Consider the following 18,320-nt stretch of genomic DNA (forward strand, 5'->3'; position numbering starts at 1 on the left):
TACATTCATCTCATCATCATCCAGTGTTCTTGTCTACAGAGAGTGAGCACAGCATCCTACCCACCCAGCAACGACGAGCAGGCCAGGCCACGAGGAAGCCCCTCCCTCGGCACTGCAGCGGAGGGAGGGAGCGAACATGGTCAGGAGGATGTCACGCCACCCCGTTCCCTCCACTGCCATCCAAGGGGCATCCTGACCCTTCAAAATCAGAGACAAAGACAAGGTCAGTCAGCTCGGTCTCTACGGCCCCTGAAGCGATTATTAGCCACCATGCAGAAACATGGCCACGCTAAAAATTTCATCAATCTGAAACCACCTTCAAAAGAAATCCCAGCAACTGAAGTCATCTAACAGTATTTCACCATGAATATTTAAAAGACTTTTTTTCCCCCCTAAGCAAATTGGCCCCCAAAGAGCCCAAATGATCTTTTAAAAAAGGGTTTCCTTTTAATTAAAAAAACAATTGATAAAAATGGAAGATGTAAAATGTGGGAAGAGGAACAAGAGTTGCTGAATTTGCATTTCAAATTGAGAAGAAGGGGAGGACAGCCAGGAGAGAGAAGCCTGCTCCTGAGGCCTCTGCTCTCACAGCTCAGCCATCCCCAAACTGGCTGCACCCCTGGGGAACTCGGGACGCAGGTCGGAAGTAAGAGAGACCAAATGTAAGGCTTCGTTCTTGTGGTCGGGCGGGTGTTTGTGTGCAAAAGGAGTAAGCCACTTCCCGCTGCCGTAAGGTGCGTGTCTGTGGATGCCATACACGTGCTCCGAAGGCAGGCTCAGGCCCGGTGCCGTCACTTCTCCACCTTCTTGGCTTTCTTCAGGATGTCACATTTTTTCCTGTTGGGGCGGCGGCATCGCTCGTCGATGCTGGGGATACATTCGTAATGCCATACCTCCTCCATCTTCTCCACGGGGTACACCGCCTCCACGTAGTGGCGGATGAGTCTGAGCCGCGTGGGGTCCAGCTGCTTCTTGTTGCAGGCCCCCGAGTGGTTGTACTGCAGCCGGAGGTTCTCGGCCGTGAAGAGTTCGGGGAAGAGCCTGACGAGGAGCCGCGCGGCGAAGTTGCCCACCGAGAGGCTCTGCTGCACGATCTCGCGCACCTCCTTGTCTGACAGCAGGTATGGCGAAGGCACGGGGAAGTCGGGCGAGGGGACCACCAGCTCGTCCAGCGGGATCTTGCAGAAGTCTTTGCTACTTCTTTCGGGGGGCAGCGGGGGCCCCTCAAATTCCTCTCGGAACCTCTCGGAGTTGACTGCATAGCTTGCCAGGTCCCTGCACTCGGGGCCTGGCACATGGACCTTGCGCTGCTGCTGGTAGGAGCGCCTCTGCTCCGTGTCCCGGCGGCGGCAGCGCTCGTCCAGTTTGCCCACGAACTCCAGCGTCCAGACGCGGTCGTTCTTGGCCCGGGGATAGAGCAGCTGCACGTAGTGGCGGATGAGCTTGATGCGGGACGGGTCCAGCTGCTTCTTGCCCAGGGAGCCGCTGCAGTTGTACTGTTTGCGCAGGTTCTCGTGGGTGAAGAGCTCGGGGAAGAGGTGCACCAGCAGGCGCGAGGCGAAGTTGCCGATGGACAGGCTGCTCTCGTAGATGCTGCGCAGCTGCTCCTTGCTGAGCAGGCAGTCGCCGCCAGGCACCTCGAAGTCGGGCTGCGGGACCTCCAGCTTGTCGAAGTCAATGGGCACCAGCCAGATCTTCTTGGACCGCCGGCCGGGCCGCTCGCCCTCGAAGCTGTCCTCCACCTTGATCACGGAGATGTCGTCGGGCAGGCTGGAGGAGTCGTAGCAGTCGTCCCGCGGGGGGTCGCCCTCGCTGCCCCCGTCCAGCCCCAGCCCCTCCAGCTCGTCGTTGATGCGCTGGGCGCACTGCTGCAGCCAGGCCTCCTCCTCCTGCATGTCCGGGAAGTAGATCTCTGTGTAGTTGCGGATGATCTGCAGCCTCTGCGGGTCCAGCTCCTGCTTGCCGCCGTCCCCGTAGCAGCTGTACTGCTCACCCAGCTTCCGGTGGTCAAAGAGCTCGGGGAAAAGCCGGTGCAGCAGGAAGACCGCGAACTCTCCGGGCGAGGAGGCTTCGTCCAGGAACTCGGTGAGGTCCTGCGTGTCCACCACGTGGTCCGAGGCGATGGTGCTGCTCCGATCCAAGGACAGGGCCTCCTCCTGGTCTTTGCTGTCCAGGAAGTGGCCGGCGTCCACCTGCTCGGCCTCAAAGAAGCCGGCGACCTGGCCCGCTGGCTGGCTGTCCTCCATTTCCCGCTGGGCCCAGAAGCGGCTGAAGAAGTCGTTCAGCTGAGGCAGGCACTCCGCCTGCCACACGGCCGTGTCCTTCACGGAGGGGTAGTAGACCTCCACGTAGTTGCGGATGAGCTGCAGGTGCAGCGACTCCAGCTTCCGCTTGGCTGCGAAGCCGCAGGCGCTGCAGCCGCGAGAGAAGTCCACGTCGCTGAAGAGCTCGGGGAAGAGCTGCACCAGCAGGCGGCAGGCCAGGTCCCCGCCCGACAGGCTCTGGTCCACGATCTGCTTGAGCTCGGCGGCCGTCAGCTGGTACTCGGGGGGCGGCTGGAACTTGGCCACCATCTCCGTGGGGCTCACCTGCTTCTTGATGCGGCTCACCTCCAGGGACAGCAGGTCCACCTTGCTGTGCAGCTGGGACATGCTGGAGGAGAGTGTGTTGAGCATGTAGAACATCTTCTGGAGCAGGAAGTAGATGTTGGGGTCGCCGTCGGCGGTGGCCGAGGCCGCACTGCCACTGTCCCGCTTCTGTGTCTCGTTCAGGAGCCGCAGCGGTGAGGGGCTGTTGCTGGGGTTTGCCTTCTCCAAGAGCTCATACGTGCTGAGCATGTCGCCCGCGGGGGGGTTCTTCTTCTCCATGATCTTGTGCGAGATGCCGTACAGAGGCTTCTTGTAGGAGGGGGTGGTTGCGTCATGGCAGGGCTCCTCCTCACCCGGCCACGCGGAGACCAAGTGCTTGCCCCTGCCGGCCTGCTCCCCGTTGCCCTGGCAGGGTGAGCTGTTCTCCCGGTTCCTCATGCCTGCTAGGAGCGCCTGGAAAACAAAAGGTGTGTTAGGGGAATGTTCCGATTTACTACACTCAACACAAGTCTGTGCCACACACACACAAGGGCCAACGTCAACTGCAGGAGCACGTGAGGAGCCAGTTCCCTCGCCCTGGACTCACTCTGTCCAGAACGCACCACGAATACAAACACGCGTCTCAGTGTGAACCTGTTCATGCCCCTACTTCCTGAGAGAGGCTGCAACTGGACCCGGAAGGCTGCGAATTGCTGAGGGACACCAGCGCTGGGCTTTCTACCCAGGGCCCGACAGGAGACACAGCACCATGTCTGGCAAGGCCGGGCAAGAACCCTGCTGGGGGTGGGAGGGAGACCACGGGAAGGAGGAGCTCCTGGGCAGGTGACCTCACTGACCGCAGCCTCAAGGCGAACAGGCATTTCCGTGTGGACAGCTGAGATGCCCGGTCGTGGGCACAGAAGAACGGGGTGTAGACAGTGGCAGTGAGCTGCCCACTCCACCACCGCCTGGAATCACATCTCACCTCGACTGGAAAAGGGCTAGCCCAGATGTTCCAGAGCCAGTGCTACTGAGTCCATGAAATGATGGGGCCGCCCAGGTTCTAAGCTTTGGTCTCCCTGTTGGTCCAGCAGCCCTTCTCAACCAGAACTCCAGGAGGAAAGGAAGCCCCACTGTCCTAAGTCACCCACAGTCTGTAACGAATTAACATGTATCTTATGCATCTAAGAAGGGTACTTGCTATGAATGATCCACTTTGCTCAACAGAGGTCTGTGAGAGAATGAAGCCTTACCAACAAAGGTCTGAGGGGCAGGTTCCTCCACTCACCCAAGGATGGTACACACTGAAGGCCCCTTGTTGCCAGACACCCAAGGAAGCTCAAGATACTCTTTAAGAACCTCAAAGCTGGACTCCACACCCCACCACGGGACAGACATCACCCTGACCGTTGGGAACCCAGAGTTCTCAGTGCTTTCATCAGTAGTTTCCCCACTGCCAGGCCCTGAACATTTCAAGAGGCTTATTTACACACATGTGGACAGGCGGTTTTTGAGAAAGGTTCCAAGGCAAGTCAGTGGCGGTACTGGCTCATTCTACCATGTTCCATACACAAAAATGAACTCCAGATGGATTGTGGACCTAAATACAAATCCTAACTTAAAATTCTAATACTTCCAGAAGAAAACATACGAGAAATCCTTTGTGACCTTGGTTTAGGCAAAAATCTCCTAGAATACAAGCACAATCCATACCGTAAGAGAACAAATTGATATATTGAACTTCATCAAAATAAAAAATTTCTGCTCTTTGAAGGACACCATTAAAAGAATGAAAAACAGCCTAGAATGGAAGAAAATACTGGCAAATCATTTATCTGATAAAGGACTTGAGCCCAGGATACTTACAGTACTCTCAAATACAGTGATAGACAACTCATCAGTTATTTCAACAGCCACTTCAAAGTAGATATATAAATGGCATATATGCACATAAAGGACGCTTATTAATAAAATGCAGATTAAAGCCACAATGAGGGGACTCTTTCCCCCTCCGAGATTCTTTCCCCTTCCCCACGTGGGACTCTGTACTTGTTCTTCAATAAATTTCCACCTTTGCTATACCAAAAAACACAAACAAACAAACAAACAAACCCACAAGGAAATGCCACATCACACCCACCAGAGTGGGTAATAAAAAAGACGATAAAGAGTCCTGGAGATGAGGTGGAGGAACTGGAACCCTCAGACACTGCTGGTGGGGACAGAACCACTTCGGGAAATACTTGGTACTTCCCAGAAAGTTAAACATACATGGACCATATGAACCAGGTATTCCATTCCTAGGAATTTACTTACCAAGCAAAATGGAAGCACAAGATCATATAAATACTTCTACGCAAATGTTCATGGCAGCCCTATTTGTAAATAGCCCCAAACTGGAAACAACCCAAATTTTTATTAGCATGTATATAAACAAACTGTTATATTCGTACAAAGGAATACTACTCATAATAAAACTGCTACACCGTGATAAATCGAAGTAATTATGCTGAAAGCAGCCAGACAAACAAGAGAGTCCATACTATAGGATTCCATTCACAAAAATTTCTGGAAAATACAAACATCAAAAGTGACAAAAAGCAGATTAGAAGTTATGTGGTGTGCAGGGAGGATGCAAAAGGGCACAAAACTGTAATGGTAGCTGATGATGGATATGTTTATTATCTTGATTGTGGTGACGGCTTTACTGACATACACATGTCAAAACTTACCAAATGGTACACTTTATGTGCCACTCATTGTATTTCAGTCCTAACTTTATAAAGCTGTTTTTGGCAAATGTTGAATTTGACCCCAAAACGTATGGGAATATATTTCCCAGGGTGTAATCAAGCAAAAGCGCTCATTGGCAAGCACTGGTGGCTGTCAGGGCAGCAGGAGGGCTGAAGCTTTACGAACAGTTCACGTCCACAGACATGCCTGTGCCCAAGGCGACTGCGGGATGGACGGGAACAAGGTGCATCGGAAGAAAAACGTGGCTGGCTCGGCCAGCCCGGCCAGGGCTTCTGAAATGCAGTCCCTGGAGTCTTGCTAGAATGAGATCCTGATCCCTGGCTCTGCATTTCGAGCGAGCTCCGGAGTGGGCGCTGGTCCTCTCCAGGGCCCGCTCTCCGTCTTCCTCATCCAGGCAGATCAGTGTCATTTCCAAACCTTCCGATAACTCGTGCCGCATCAAACAGCATGTGAGGTTTTCCTCTTGCAGGGCAAGGAACAATTTCAAGAGGCTGGGGTTACAGTGGCAGGTGAGCAACATGGTGTGAGAAGAGGAAGGCCCAGGGTGAAAACAGGCCGCGAGGTCACATCATCATAAAACCTTGATCCTTCTAAACTTCCATGCTATTTTCATTTAAATCAATCAACTACTTCCTTGACCCTCTTAGATAACAAAATAATGACTCATATTACAGAGAGGTTAATTTTTCTCTGATATCTCTGTTGATAACCATGCCAAAGAAAAGCTATTTTACTCTCCTAGGAACCTGAAGACATAGGAATTCTTGTGTTTTAATTATCCCACAGAGCTGCCGAATACTTTCTCAGGGTTCATCTGTCTAAGCTGATGAAGGGTCAGAGGCACTGGCCTCTCCTGTACCTCAACCCCCCCCCTCCCCAAGAGCATAAGAGCAGGACATGCTGGGTTGGGGAGCCTGCCCCTGCCCTACTCCCTCCTGGGGTCTCCATCCTCATCCAATAGCAGGATGGTTACCTGATGGGAGCAGGCCATTCCTGAGTCTACCCCCAGTGCCAAGCACAGTGCCTGGGACACAGAGAAGCTCAATGAATGTCAGTTAACCACATACAAGGAAGTTTAAAGCAGAGCAAGGGGTTCTACCACTCTCAAATACATGCTTAAGACAGAGGAGCAGTTCAGACAGGCCACTAGCTTCATGAATAACTTGACTGTAGAGGTGAAAGGAGTGGGTAAGTGTTCAGCTCAACTGTCATGCTGTCTGCCCTCTGTGTGACCTTGGTTACATTACATGACCTTTCATGTCTCAGCTTCCTGTGTATAACTCAGGGATAAATAATGTACCGGTCTCGTGGGGTTGTGAGGACTTAATGTACATAAGTACTTAATATTTATTATTACAATATGATTATTATTTTGTTGTTGTCATTAATCCTCACCCAAGGACATTTTTTCTATTGATTTTCAGAGAGAGTGGAAGGAAGGGAGGGAGGAAAGGAAAGGAGAGGGAGGGAGGGAGGGAGGGAGGGAGAGAGAGAGAGAGAGAGAGAGAGAGATACGTGAGAGAGACACAATGATTGCTTGCCTCCTGCAGCACCCCACCTGCAACCCAGGTACGTGTCCTTGACCAGGAATTGAACCTGCGACCCTTCAGTGCATGGGCTGATGCTCTAACCCACTGGGAAACACTGGCCAGGGTTATGATATTATTAAATAACTAGTGGCCCAGCACACGAATCCATGCGTGAGTAGCTTGCTGCAGCTTGCCTGAGCTGGCGACCCGCCCACCGCCGCTGGTAGCTCTCCGCTGCTTGTAGCTCGCTGCCCTGCCCTCCTGTACCTCTCCTCGCTCCTAGCTCATGGCATGCCCTCCTGTAGCTCTCCACCACTTGTAGACTGGTCATGATGTTACAGCGTAATGGATAATTAGCATATTCTACACTTGATCTTAGTCAAAAGGCCAAGAAGCAATAGCATATTCTCTCTTATTATATAGGATGTTACTCCTAAGCCAGAGCAGAGGTAACCCTATGGGCCTTTTATAAAACTAGTTGTAATGATTACTCTCTACTGGTAAACAAGAGAGCTTGCCTACAGCACCAGGAGCAGGGTAACTCACTCACGGAAGGTGCATCTTACAGGCCTGTTTGCCAGGGGAGGAGTACAGGACAACTGAGCTAGAGGTGGGGTTTTAAGCTCTTAATATATTTTTTTGTTCTGCTATCTGGCAGAAAGCAAAGGAATAGGAAGGAGGAAAGGAAGAAAGCCCCCCCACCCAAATACACACATCAGAAACTTGGAAAAAGGAAGGGATAGAGATCATTAGAAATCTTACCCCTAATGCAGTGTGTTTGGAACAGTGGGTCATGACCCATTAGTAAATTGGTGCAACTGACTTGATGGATCATGGCTAGCATAAGAAGAAAGAGGGAGGGAAGGAGGAAGTATGAAAGAAAATAGAATAGAAAATACCACAGTGCCCTGTGCATGAATTAAATTCGGGAGTTTTGTTTCATTTCTGGGTGTAGCTACATAATTACATGTAAACTCATATATGTGAGCTGCATTTCTCTGCAAGATGGATTATGGCTGTGGGTCACTGTCGAAAAGCACTGCCCAAATAAATTCAAAGTGCCTTATGGGCTCATTCCTGCAGACGGTAAATTAGATTTTTAGCAACTTATGCACCTTAAGTTCTATTATACCAAAATAACTTTGGTGGTCCCGTGGATCATGAGATAACTAGGAGGTTTTACCAATATAGAGAAATTTGAGTGTGCCAGGCCAGCACGGCCAAGGGTGAACCTGAGTGGAGCAGCTGAAAGGCTTAGAAAACACAGACAAGAGAATGAAAGCTGGGTCTCGGTGGGACGTTGCTTCTCTGAGAGAGTGTGACAGTGCCCACAAGCCGTGTCTTTATTTTATAGACAGATTCCACGAGGCAAAGTAAGGGCATGATCAAGATGTTTACAACATTCTCGTGGTTTTCAATCCTACTCGACTACACACACCTGAACTCTAAAACTCAGGCACGTGGGGCCACGTGTTTGGACCATAGGTTCAAGCTTACAACGATAGTTGTTGGCTATAATTGTGCTGGGAGGGCCCTGCCCTCCAAGCTGGGACTTGGACTGTGCCCTCTCCTCAGCCCAAGGCGTGAACCTGTCCATACACTGTAGCTGCTCCCCACATGTGAGTTTGTAATCCCATCACTAAAGAAATCATAACTGCATTAGGAATGATTTTAGCAACAGGGTCTTTGTTTTACAAGTGACTCCACTAATATTTTTTTAAAAAGATTCTGTGAAGAGAGATCACCAGAAACCCACATGCCAAGCAAAAGGAGTCCAGGTTCTAGAGCAGGGGTTCTCAACCTTCCTAATGCCGCGACCCTTTAATACAGTTCCTCATGTTGCGGTGACTCCCAATTTCACTGTTACAAATTGAACATAATTAAAGCATAGTGATTAATCACAAAAACAATATGTAATTATGTATGTGTTTTTCGATAGTCTTAGGCGACCCCTGTGAAAGGGTCGTTCGACCCCCAAGTTGAGAACCGCTGTTCTAGAGGGAGATCTGAACAAACCAATCCCAGGCTAGAAAGTAAGCAGGGGGGGGAAGTTTCTGGGTGAACTGTTTGAATACCAACAACAAACAGACGTCCTCTGACTCCCCTACCTCCCCACAGCAGGCAGAAAGCCAGGGTACATCGGAACTGGAAATCCCCCCTATAACTCTCAATATTCAGCCTCATTAATAAAAACATTTCAGTTTCTACCAAGCATGTTAGGAACAGTGCCACCCACTGAAACATTTTTGGCTAACCTGCTTGAATAAAAAATTAAGTTTGAGTCCCAGTAGAGGGCAACATGCCTCACTCGCAGAGACCTTGGATACACAATTCAACACAAAACACAACACCAGCACCAAAAAGAAGGTTCTTAGGCATCTCCACAGCGGTGACCTGTCAACTCAGTGCTCCAATGAACTCCACAAATGCTGACAAGGCGACGACGGGCTGGCTGCTCTGGCAGCCGCTGATACAATCTCTGCTCAGCTGTCTAAGAGTATCAAGAAATCTTAAATCTGTGCTACTTGGCACTGGGTGTCTGGCTGACACACTGTTCGTGATTCTCCAAGGTTCATCTTCCAACCATATGGGAACTCGGCAGCAGAGCTCAGGCTCGGCAGTGCCAGCATCTATCCTGGATTTGATCAGCACCCTAAGCACCCTCAGACTCAAGAGGGAATGCCCAAATCTCTCAGCTGGAGAATCTGAACAAAAAGGTTGACGCTGGGTTGCAGGTGAGGGGCAAGCAGACTACTTAGGGGAGATTCCACGTGTCTGTGCTCAGCGACATCGCAGGGATTGTGTCACCATGGAGATGCTTTACGGATTAAACAGCTTTCTCAGGACTTCAAATCCAAGAACAGTCACTGATTTCAGTTCAACGAATGATGAGTTGCTAAATGGTGCCCAGAGAGTCAGCAAACTGGAACACCAAGAAAGCAGCATGCCTTCGAGAGAGCAGGGAGTGGAGCATTAATGCGGCATCAAGGCAGACGTGTGAAACACCTCCAAGTAAATGAAGCAGGAGTGACGCTTACCTTTTTCATTTTCAATAGAATGTTTCTTCTTCTTCTTCATATCATCCTCATCATCCTCATCCTCATCCTCATCATCATCATCATCAGTTGATCAACTACTGTTTAGCAATAAGGTATGGAAGAGCTCTCTACCCCACAGAGCCAGTAAACAAATACTACTGAGTGCCCAACATCTGGTAGGCTCTGTGCAAGGCCATGGGCACACAGGGAATGAGCCAGACACAATCTCTGCCCTCGTGGCTTTTCCCTTGGGGTCATCCTCACACTGCCAAACAGTGTATGGTGAGGATCAGGAATGATGCCTGAGAAAATAAGAATCTGGACAGAAAAAGCAACCACAATGGAAGTGAGAAGAAAAAGAAGGGACAGCAAGGTATCAGGGCAGGACGTCCTCAAAGGCTCCTCACAGCACCTTATAACTACCCACAGCCCTTAGAGCCACCATGGTGCCTAAGTGCACAGCTCCCAACGGAGCAGGCGTGGCAGTGCTGACTTCCTGCACCTCGTGAAAACAGGAACGGCCATAATTCCTCGGCTATGGCTGTTGTAGAAACCATTCTAAACCCCCAGCTGGTCCCACAGTAACTGACATGGAGGAGGTGTTCAGTACATTTGCACTGAATGAGATGGCATTTTTGTTCTCCAAAAACCAACAGTGACACTTTAGGATAAAAACAAACATTAACAAACGCCCCCAGGAGAACAAAGCTAACTTCTGCCTGACATACAGCTATTGAATATCGCCCCCATGTCCATGAACAAAAAGATGATTTCCAATAAAAGTGCTGGCTGCTCACCTTCTACATCTGCTGTGTTTGGCTATGAAGCCTTTTCCAGCAGAGGCGCCAAATAAGGCTTTATAGAGCCTTTTGTTAAATTTTTTGAGGGAGTTTTTATTTTTCCTCTTAATATTGTACTAAATGTCACTCATGAACAAGTCATCGGCCCTGATGAGTCTGCATGTGACGTACCTTTAGCATCAGAGTTACCACTCAAATTCTCCCCTCGTCACCTTCCTCCCCTCCCCTTGGGTTTGGGGAAGAAGACAGAGGTGGTCTCCTGTGCTCAGACTTGAATGGTGTTCAGAATCAAGGGTGCTCAGGCCTGGGTGTCCTAACGGGCATCAGATGGCTTCCCTTGGAGGGAGGCAGTTGAATAGTGACCACAAGGGGTCGAGTTGGATATGGCGGCGGGGGGGGGGGGGGGGGCGGGGGCGGGGTGTAGTAAGTAAACAGTTCTGAAGGCTGGCATGGGTGGCATGGGTCAGGCCCTGTGCTGGCTCCTTGCATGGATCTCAATGACCCACATAGGAAATGAGTGAGCAGTATCATCCCTCATCACCATGTAGGAACCTGAGTCTGGGAGGTCACTAGTTGGCCAAAGGCCCCAGGACGAACTTCCCCTTATCTGACTCTAGAATCTCAGCTCATTCTGCTACTTTGTGTTCCTATAGGCCGGACAGGAGCAGGTGGGGCTCACGCCTGGACGGGGAGCAGGGGGCCGAGCGCCCCAATCACTCTACACCAGGAACAAGGCTGCCCCACCCACATCCCAGCACTTTACTAACTTACATGCCTGAGTTTTCTCATCTGTCTGGTGAAGATATTAATCCTCTCATCACTAATTTATTATATGGATACACGAAATAAGGAATGGTGGTATTTGTCCAGTAGGGACTCAACTGTTTTTTTTGTTTGTTATTGTTGTTTATTACTTTCTCAAGAATTTTTATTGCATTTATTGGGGTGACACTGCTTAATAAAATCATATAGGTTTCAGGTGTACGAGTCTACAATACATCATCTGTATACTGTATTGTGTGTTTACCACCCCAAGTCAAGTCGCCTTCCGTCACCATTTAATCCCCTGTGCTCCCTTCTACCTCCCCCCAATACTGTTACTGCACTTGCTTCCCATCTTTTGATGACTGCTTGTTTCAGCCTCCCGGTGCCTCTGGTCTCACCCTGTGAAGACTGTGCTGGAGAAAGCGGCACACACTCCTTACCTCCACCTCCACCCCTGCCACCACATATGTAAGAAGGATCAGAGAAAACTCAGGGGGAGAAGGATAAAGGACTATTCACTCTGAACTAGGACTAGTACCATTCTGAAAAATCAACATGTACTAGAATTCCATAAAATTGATGGGTTGTTCTGAGGTCCCCAGGGTTCTGAGGCTCCTGATATACTGACAAATTGACTCACACAAAGTTTAGAAGGAAATACTGCCTTGAAATCACATGACATCTTTCTACACAGAGCTCAAGAGTTTCAAAAGGTTTTACTTACATATATTCTTTTTGCAGAACAGGAAGGGGTGCAGGGAGATCAACCTCACTTTATATACACTAAGGACAATGAACACAGCTAACACCCAAAATAAAACCCAGGAGTAAACATGTCTTTTCCTTGCCAAAATCTAATGAATTAGAACTATAGCAATCCATTGCAAAGTAAACATATGTGACCAATTAGAATATGTAAATTGGACCAGTCATACGAGAAATATTCAAATATATTTTGGTTCCCTTTTCTCTGAACATGTCAGAATTCCCGGGTGGTACCTGAAGCTTGGGCCTGACAAAGCTGAAACCATCACATCACTCATGTGATGTGCGGGCATTCCCTCCACTGTGAACCTCGTGGGGTGCTAGCCCAATGCCAGGTCTTTTCTGACTTGCTTCACATCCTGAAGGATTCAACTAAAACACAAATCATAAGCACCTTCTCTCGATCTTTCTGCTCCAAGAATATGAAGATGCTCCCTTCTCTATGATGCCGTGAGAACAGAAATTTATTGAATGAAGGCATAAAGAGTGACACTGTTTGTGTCCACGAAGGCCAGAACCCAGCCTTCACACGGTCAGAATTCCTCCTAGATGTGGAGCTTGCTGTTGCTCACTGTGGTGAATTGTTGATGAGAACGGCCACACCAGTTGCCCCACCCTGTGTGACAGCCTCTTTGCAACGGGACTTGGCTGCTCCTGCCATCAGGGGTGGGATCTATTTTCCCACCCGGGCACCCAGGTTGGGCCACATGACTGACTTTGACCAGTGGGACGGTAGCAAACGTGATGCAAGCAGAAGCCTGATGAGTCTGCAGTCCTGAGCTTGACCTGTCTTGCTCCCAGGAACTCTTCCGTGTCATGTGAACAAGCCTGGACTGGCCTCGGGGAGGGTGAGAAAGTGCACAGGGGAAGCTGCAGTCCTCCCTGCCAGCCCAGGGGCAACCCTGGATGTGGGAGTGAGGTCATCCCAGACCACCTCGCCCCAGCCATGTCAGGCCAAGTCAGGAGAACTACCAGCTGACCCACATAATTTTGAATAAAATGGTGGTTGTTTTAAGTTTGGGTTTTTTTTTTGTTTGTTTTTTTTTGTTGTTTTTTTTTGGGGGGGGGGGGGAGTTGGCATACAGCAAAAGTGAATCAACAGGCTCAACTCAGTGTCCCACTTGAATTCTGGCTTTACTTACACACTTGAAGGGCTTTGTAGGATTTTTAAAAATATATATTTTTACTGATTTCAGAGAGGAAGGGAGAGGGAGAGGGACAGAGAGATAGAAACATCAATGATGAGAGAGAATCATTGATAGGCTACCTCCTGCACACCCCTTACTGGGGATCAAGGCTGCAACCCGGCCTGTGCCCTTGACCAGAACCGAACCCAGGACCCTTCAGTATGCAAGCTGACACTCTAGCCACTGAGCCAAACCAGCGAGGGAAAGCTTTGTAGGATTGACCATAAGCAGATGACAAACAGAAGAAAAACTTTTAGAAGCTCCTTTAGGAGCTAATAGTGCTTCTCAAACTTCTCAACACTTTCAGAATAACCTCGAGGAATCCAATCCAGAGAACACTCACAGAGGGGCCCAGGTTTACTTACATGGATGGTCCTGGGGCACTGCTGTAACAGTATAAAAGTGCAAAACACCTAAATACCAATCATTAGGGGAAAGGATAATAAATAATGGTTTAAAGTAAGACATTAGAAAAAGCAAATGGTTAAACGTTTTTCAAAGAAACTATTCTACTATCTTGTAGCTTTCATTTGCCATAAAAGGTATCTCAGCAGACAGAAATCTGAGATTTACTCAGACATATGCTGAAGCAACTTCTTCACTGATACAGCTCCTAGGGCACTTGAAACTAAAGAGAAAATGAACAAATGGGACTACATCAAAATAAAAAGCTTCTGCACAGCAAAAGAAACCATCAACAAAACAATGAGAAAACCCACTGTGTGGGAAAACATATTTGCCAATGTCATATCTGATAAGGGCCTAATCTCCAAAATTTATAGGGAACTCATACAACTCAACAAAAGGAAGATAAACAATCCAATCAAAAAATGGGCAAAGGACCTAAATAGACACCTTTCAAAAGAGGACATTCAGAAAGCCAAGAGACATATGAAAACATGCTCAAAGTCACTAATCATCCGAGAGATGCAAATCAAAACAACAATGAGGTACCATCTCACACCTGTCATACTGGCTATCATCAACAAATCAACAAACGACAAGTGCTGGAGAGGATGTGGAGAAAAAGGAACACTTGTGCACTGCTGGTGGGAATGCAGACTGGTGCAGCCACTATGGAAGACAGTATGGAGTTTCCTCAAAAAACTTCAAATGGAACTCCCATTTGACCCTGTGATCCCACTCCTACGAATATATCCCAAGAAACCAGAAACACCAATCAGAAAGGATATATGCACCCCTATGTTCATAGCAGCACAATTCACCATAGCTAAGATCTGGAAACAGCCTAAGTGCCCATCAGTAGATGAATGGATTAGAAAACTGTGGTACATCTACACGATGGAATACTATGCTGCTCTAAAAAGGAAGGAACTCTTACCATTTGCAACATCATGGATGGAACTGGAGAGCATTATGCTAAGTGAAATAAGCCAGTCAATGAAGGAAAAATACCACATGATCTCACTCATTCATGGATAATAGAGACCATTATAAACTTTTGAACAATAATAGATACAGAGGCAGAGCTGCCTCAAACAGATTGTCAAACTGCAGCGGGAAGGCCGGGGAGGGTTGGGGGGCAGAGGTAGGGGGGTAAGAGATCAACTAAAGGACTTGTATGCATGCATATAAGCATAACCAGTGGACATAAGACATTGGGGGATAGGGGAGGCTAGGGGACTGTCTAGGGCGGGGGGATAAAATGGACACATATGTAATACCCTTTGTAATACTTTAAGCAATAAATTAAAAAATAATAATAATAAAAATAAATAAATAAATTAAAAAAAAAAAAAAAAGAAATCTGAGATTTAATCTGCAGTAACTGCTTACTGCACTAGAAACTGCCACTCACAGGAAAATCTCCCCAGGGTAACAAGGCATGCAGCCAGCACTGGTTTCAGGAAGCCAGAGTCAAGGGTAGGATATCTCTAATCAATCCTTTATTAAAAAAAAAAAAGGTATAAAGAAAGGTATAAAAAATTCATGTAGGTATTAAAAAATTCAACCTATTTTCTGGGCACTATAGATCTTTAAAAATATATTGCTCAAGTATTACTCATGATAATAAAAAAGTGAAAGCAGCTCAAATGTCCATCAACTGGTATCTTTACACCATGGACTATTACTCAGCCATAAAAAGAAATGAAGCACTGATACCTGCTACAGCCTGGACGAACGTGGAAAACATCTGCTATGTAAAAGAAACCAGATACGAAAGACCACGTATTCTATGATTCCAATTATAACAAATGTTCAGAATAGGCAAATCCAGAGACAAAAAGCAGATGAATGGTTGCCAGGAGGTAGAGCAACGGGGAATAGGAACTGACTGATAATGGGGACAGGATTTCTTTGTGGGGTGATGAAAATGTTCTGGAATTTATTGTGGTGGTGGTGGTTGCACAACTCTATGAACATATGAAAAACCGCTGAATTATACGCTGTAAATTAGTAAATTGTATAGTATGTAAACTGTATGTCAACAAAGCTGTTTTTGGAGAGGGGACCTAGATAAACAAATTGATAGGTAGATTAAATAAATAAACAAACAAATAGGTAGGTAGATAGATAGATAAATAAATGTATTGCTCAATGTTCCATGATGTGGGATGCAGGTCAGTACTCATGATGTAACATACACATGTGTACTTGAATCCTGGTGAAAATCTTAACTTCATCAGTTTGCCACTCAAAGAATCGTTTTTACTTACTGAAGACTCAGTCTCTAAAATCCATAAACCCCCAGTTTATTTGGAGCTTCCCTAGCATCTCATAGTAGATAATGAAAACAAAACAATAATAGTCCCAGGATGATACCCCATGGTGTTCTGGCTCATGATAATGAGACGTGAAAATGGGGACTCTTTTGGACAGACATGCAGAAATTGAAGTAACTGTCTGGGTCCTCCCAAAGAGAGTGAGTCTGTGTGTGTGTGTGTGTGTGTGTGTGTGTGTGTGTGGTGGGGTTGGAGAATTTGGAAAAATGTTCTGCGTTTGACGTGTAATCTGCTGACCCCATGGGGAGGCTCGCTGACGAGATATCCCAAGGGACCCCCTTCTCGTGTACCTCCCCAGTCTTCACTGGTTTTTGTTGTTGTTTTAAAAATATTTTTTAAATTGATTTCAGAGAGGAAGGAAAAGGGAGAGAGAGATAGAAACATCAATGATGAGAGAGAATCATGGACTGGCTGCCTCCTGCACAACCTACACTGAGATTGAGCCCACAACCCAGGCACGTGCCCTGATCGGGAATCAAACAGCAACCTCTTGGTTCATAGGTCAATGCTCAACCACTGAGCCACACCAGCCGGGCTCAGTCTTCATTGTTTTGTGTACGTGTCTTATCTCCCATGTGGACTACAGGCTGCTAGAGGGGGCCCCTATGTCAGTTCCACTTCCTCAGAATTTAGCAGAGTTCAATATAACCGGCAGGTGACTAAGACATAAAACAAATGCATAAAATAGGAATAACAGATATGACATAGAAGAATTCCCCACTTTGCAAAAATGATTCACGGAACAGTTTCTTTAGGCAACAAACTCCCATAATAGACATAAAAGATGAATTTGATTTAGGAAAAGACCTGCTTACCCTTGGCACTTTCCCAGGAATCTATGTTAAGAGTGCACCATGGAAAACTAGACTTGCCGTCAACAAGTCCCTGAGAGCAGATGCTGCGAAGACTCTCTGCCCCCTCTGAACCCAGACAGACAAGATTCCAGTTAAGGACACTTTCTAGACACTCAAGCCAGAGACGGGACAGCTGAAGTGAAAGCCTCCTCATGCCCAGGCGTTCAGGAGTTGCCCAGATCCCACGAGCAGAGATTCAGCATCTTATCAGAGGGTTAGCGCCCAAGCAGGCACGGACAGGGTGGTCCCTTACCTCGGGAATCAGCCGCCGCCTCTTCACGCTGGAGACAGAGTCTGGCTGGCCCTCGCTGCCCGGCTGCTTGCGCTTGCTGGAGTCCTGGAGGGTGGTGACGACACTGTCTAGAAGGTGCTTCTCCGAAGACCTGGAATTCACTGAGCAGTCCAGGGCAGCATCCTCAGCCTCCGCCTCCACTTTCACAGTGTTATTTTTTAGAACTGCGGCAGAGGAGAGAGAGGATTCAGCGGGAGAAGACCGTGGGTGGCTCAGAGATCAGCAGGGTCCCCCCAGTGACAGGCTGTTTGTGGGCCACCCTTCGACATGACCACTCAGATGATAAAGTCTAGTCACAATAAAACTGCACCTTCCAACCAAGCAATTTTTATCTTACCAGACTAGGGCTACACAATAAAACCCCTTCCAAGAACATTTTGTTCAAAACTGGTTTTAAAGTATTTTTGGAAGGTGGGGGGGGGGGGAGGAGAGGAGGCGGAGGGAAAGAAATACTACCTTTTAAATGATGCTTTTAGAAAAAGTAACTCTGGAAAGACACATAGATAAGGTGCATGGGTACCAGGGCAGGGAGACTTTTCATTGATTTTTTATTTTGTATCAGTTTATATTTTTGAACCCTGTGAATGTATGACCCAATAATAGTATTAAGTTAAAAATAATTTTAATAAGTATTTTTTTTTACCTTCTTCTACATCTTCACTGAATTCAGCTGAGTTCATCTTCTATTCCACTACATGAAAAGACAAAGACAAAGTCTTGATTTACTGCTTGATTTCTTAATTTTCCCTCCCCAAAGGAAATTCCCTTCCCCTCCCGACCCTGGCTCTGGATAGTAGAAGGTTAAGCCCACACTGCTCAGCAACGTCATGGAAAATCGCATCCTCTTATTCTTGTTTGCAGTTGCTCAAAGCATCCAGGCCTTCTGTGCACCTGCTGGGAGCGCTTCTCCAAGACTCTCTGTGGGCAGAACGGGTCTCCCAGCTCCGACTGAGAGCCCTTCGGAGCTAGGGGAATGTCACTGAAGAAAAGCAGTCTTTTGTACAGACTCCAGTTTAAAGCATCTG

At 47.8% G+C, this 18,320-nt stretch overlaps 1 protein-coding gene across 1 annotated transcript; it reads right to left on the reverse strand.

Annotated features, from left to right (window-relative positions):
- Nucleotides 1–791: 791 nt before the first annotated feature.
- On the reverse strand, nucleotides 792–17,980 carry BEND3 (BEN domain containing 3; the record flags this gene model as incomplete). The annotated part of the gene is made up of 3 exons (XM_081093835.1): nucleotides 17,939–17,980; nucleotides 17,257–17,459; nucleotides 792–3,041 (listed from the first exon to the last, which is right to left on the reverse strand). The coding sequence occupies exons 1-3, from the start codon at nucleotides 17,973–17,975 to the stop codon at nucleotides 792–794; spliced, it is 2,490 nt and encodes an 829-aa protein (XP_080949961.1). The 5' UTR covers nucleotides 17,976–17,980.
- Nucleotides 17,981–18,320: the final 340 nt, after the last annotated feature.

Source organism: Myotis nattereri (assembly GCF_964212035.1).
Source record: "Myotis nattereri genome assembly, chromosome: 6".
Lineage (NCBI taxonomy): Eukaryota > Metazoa > Chordata > Mammalia > Chiroptera > Vespertilionidae > Myotis > Myotis nattereri.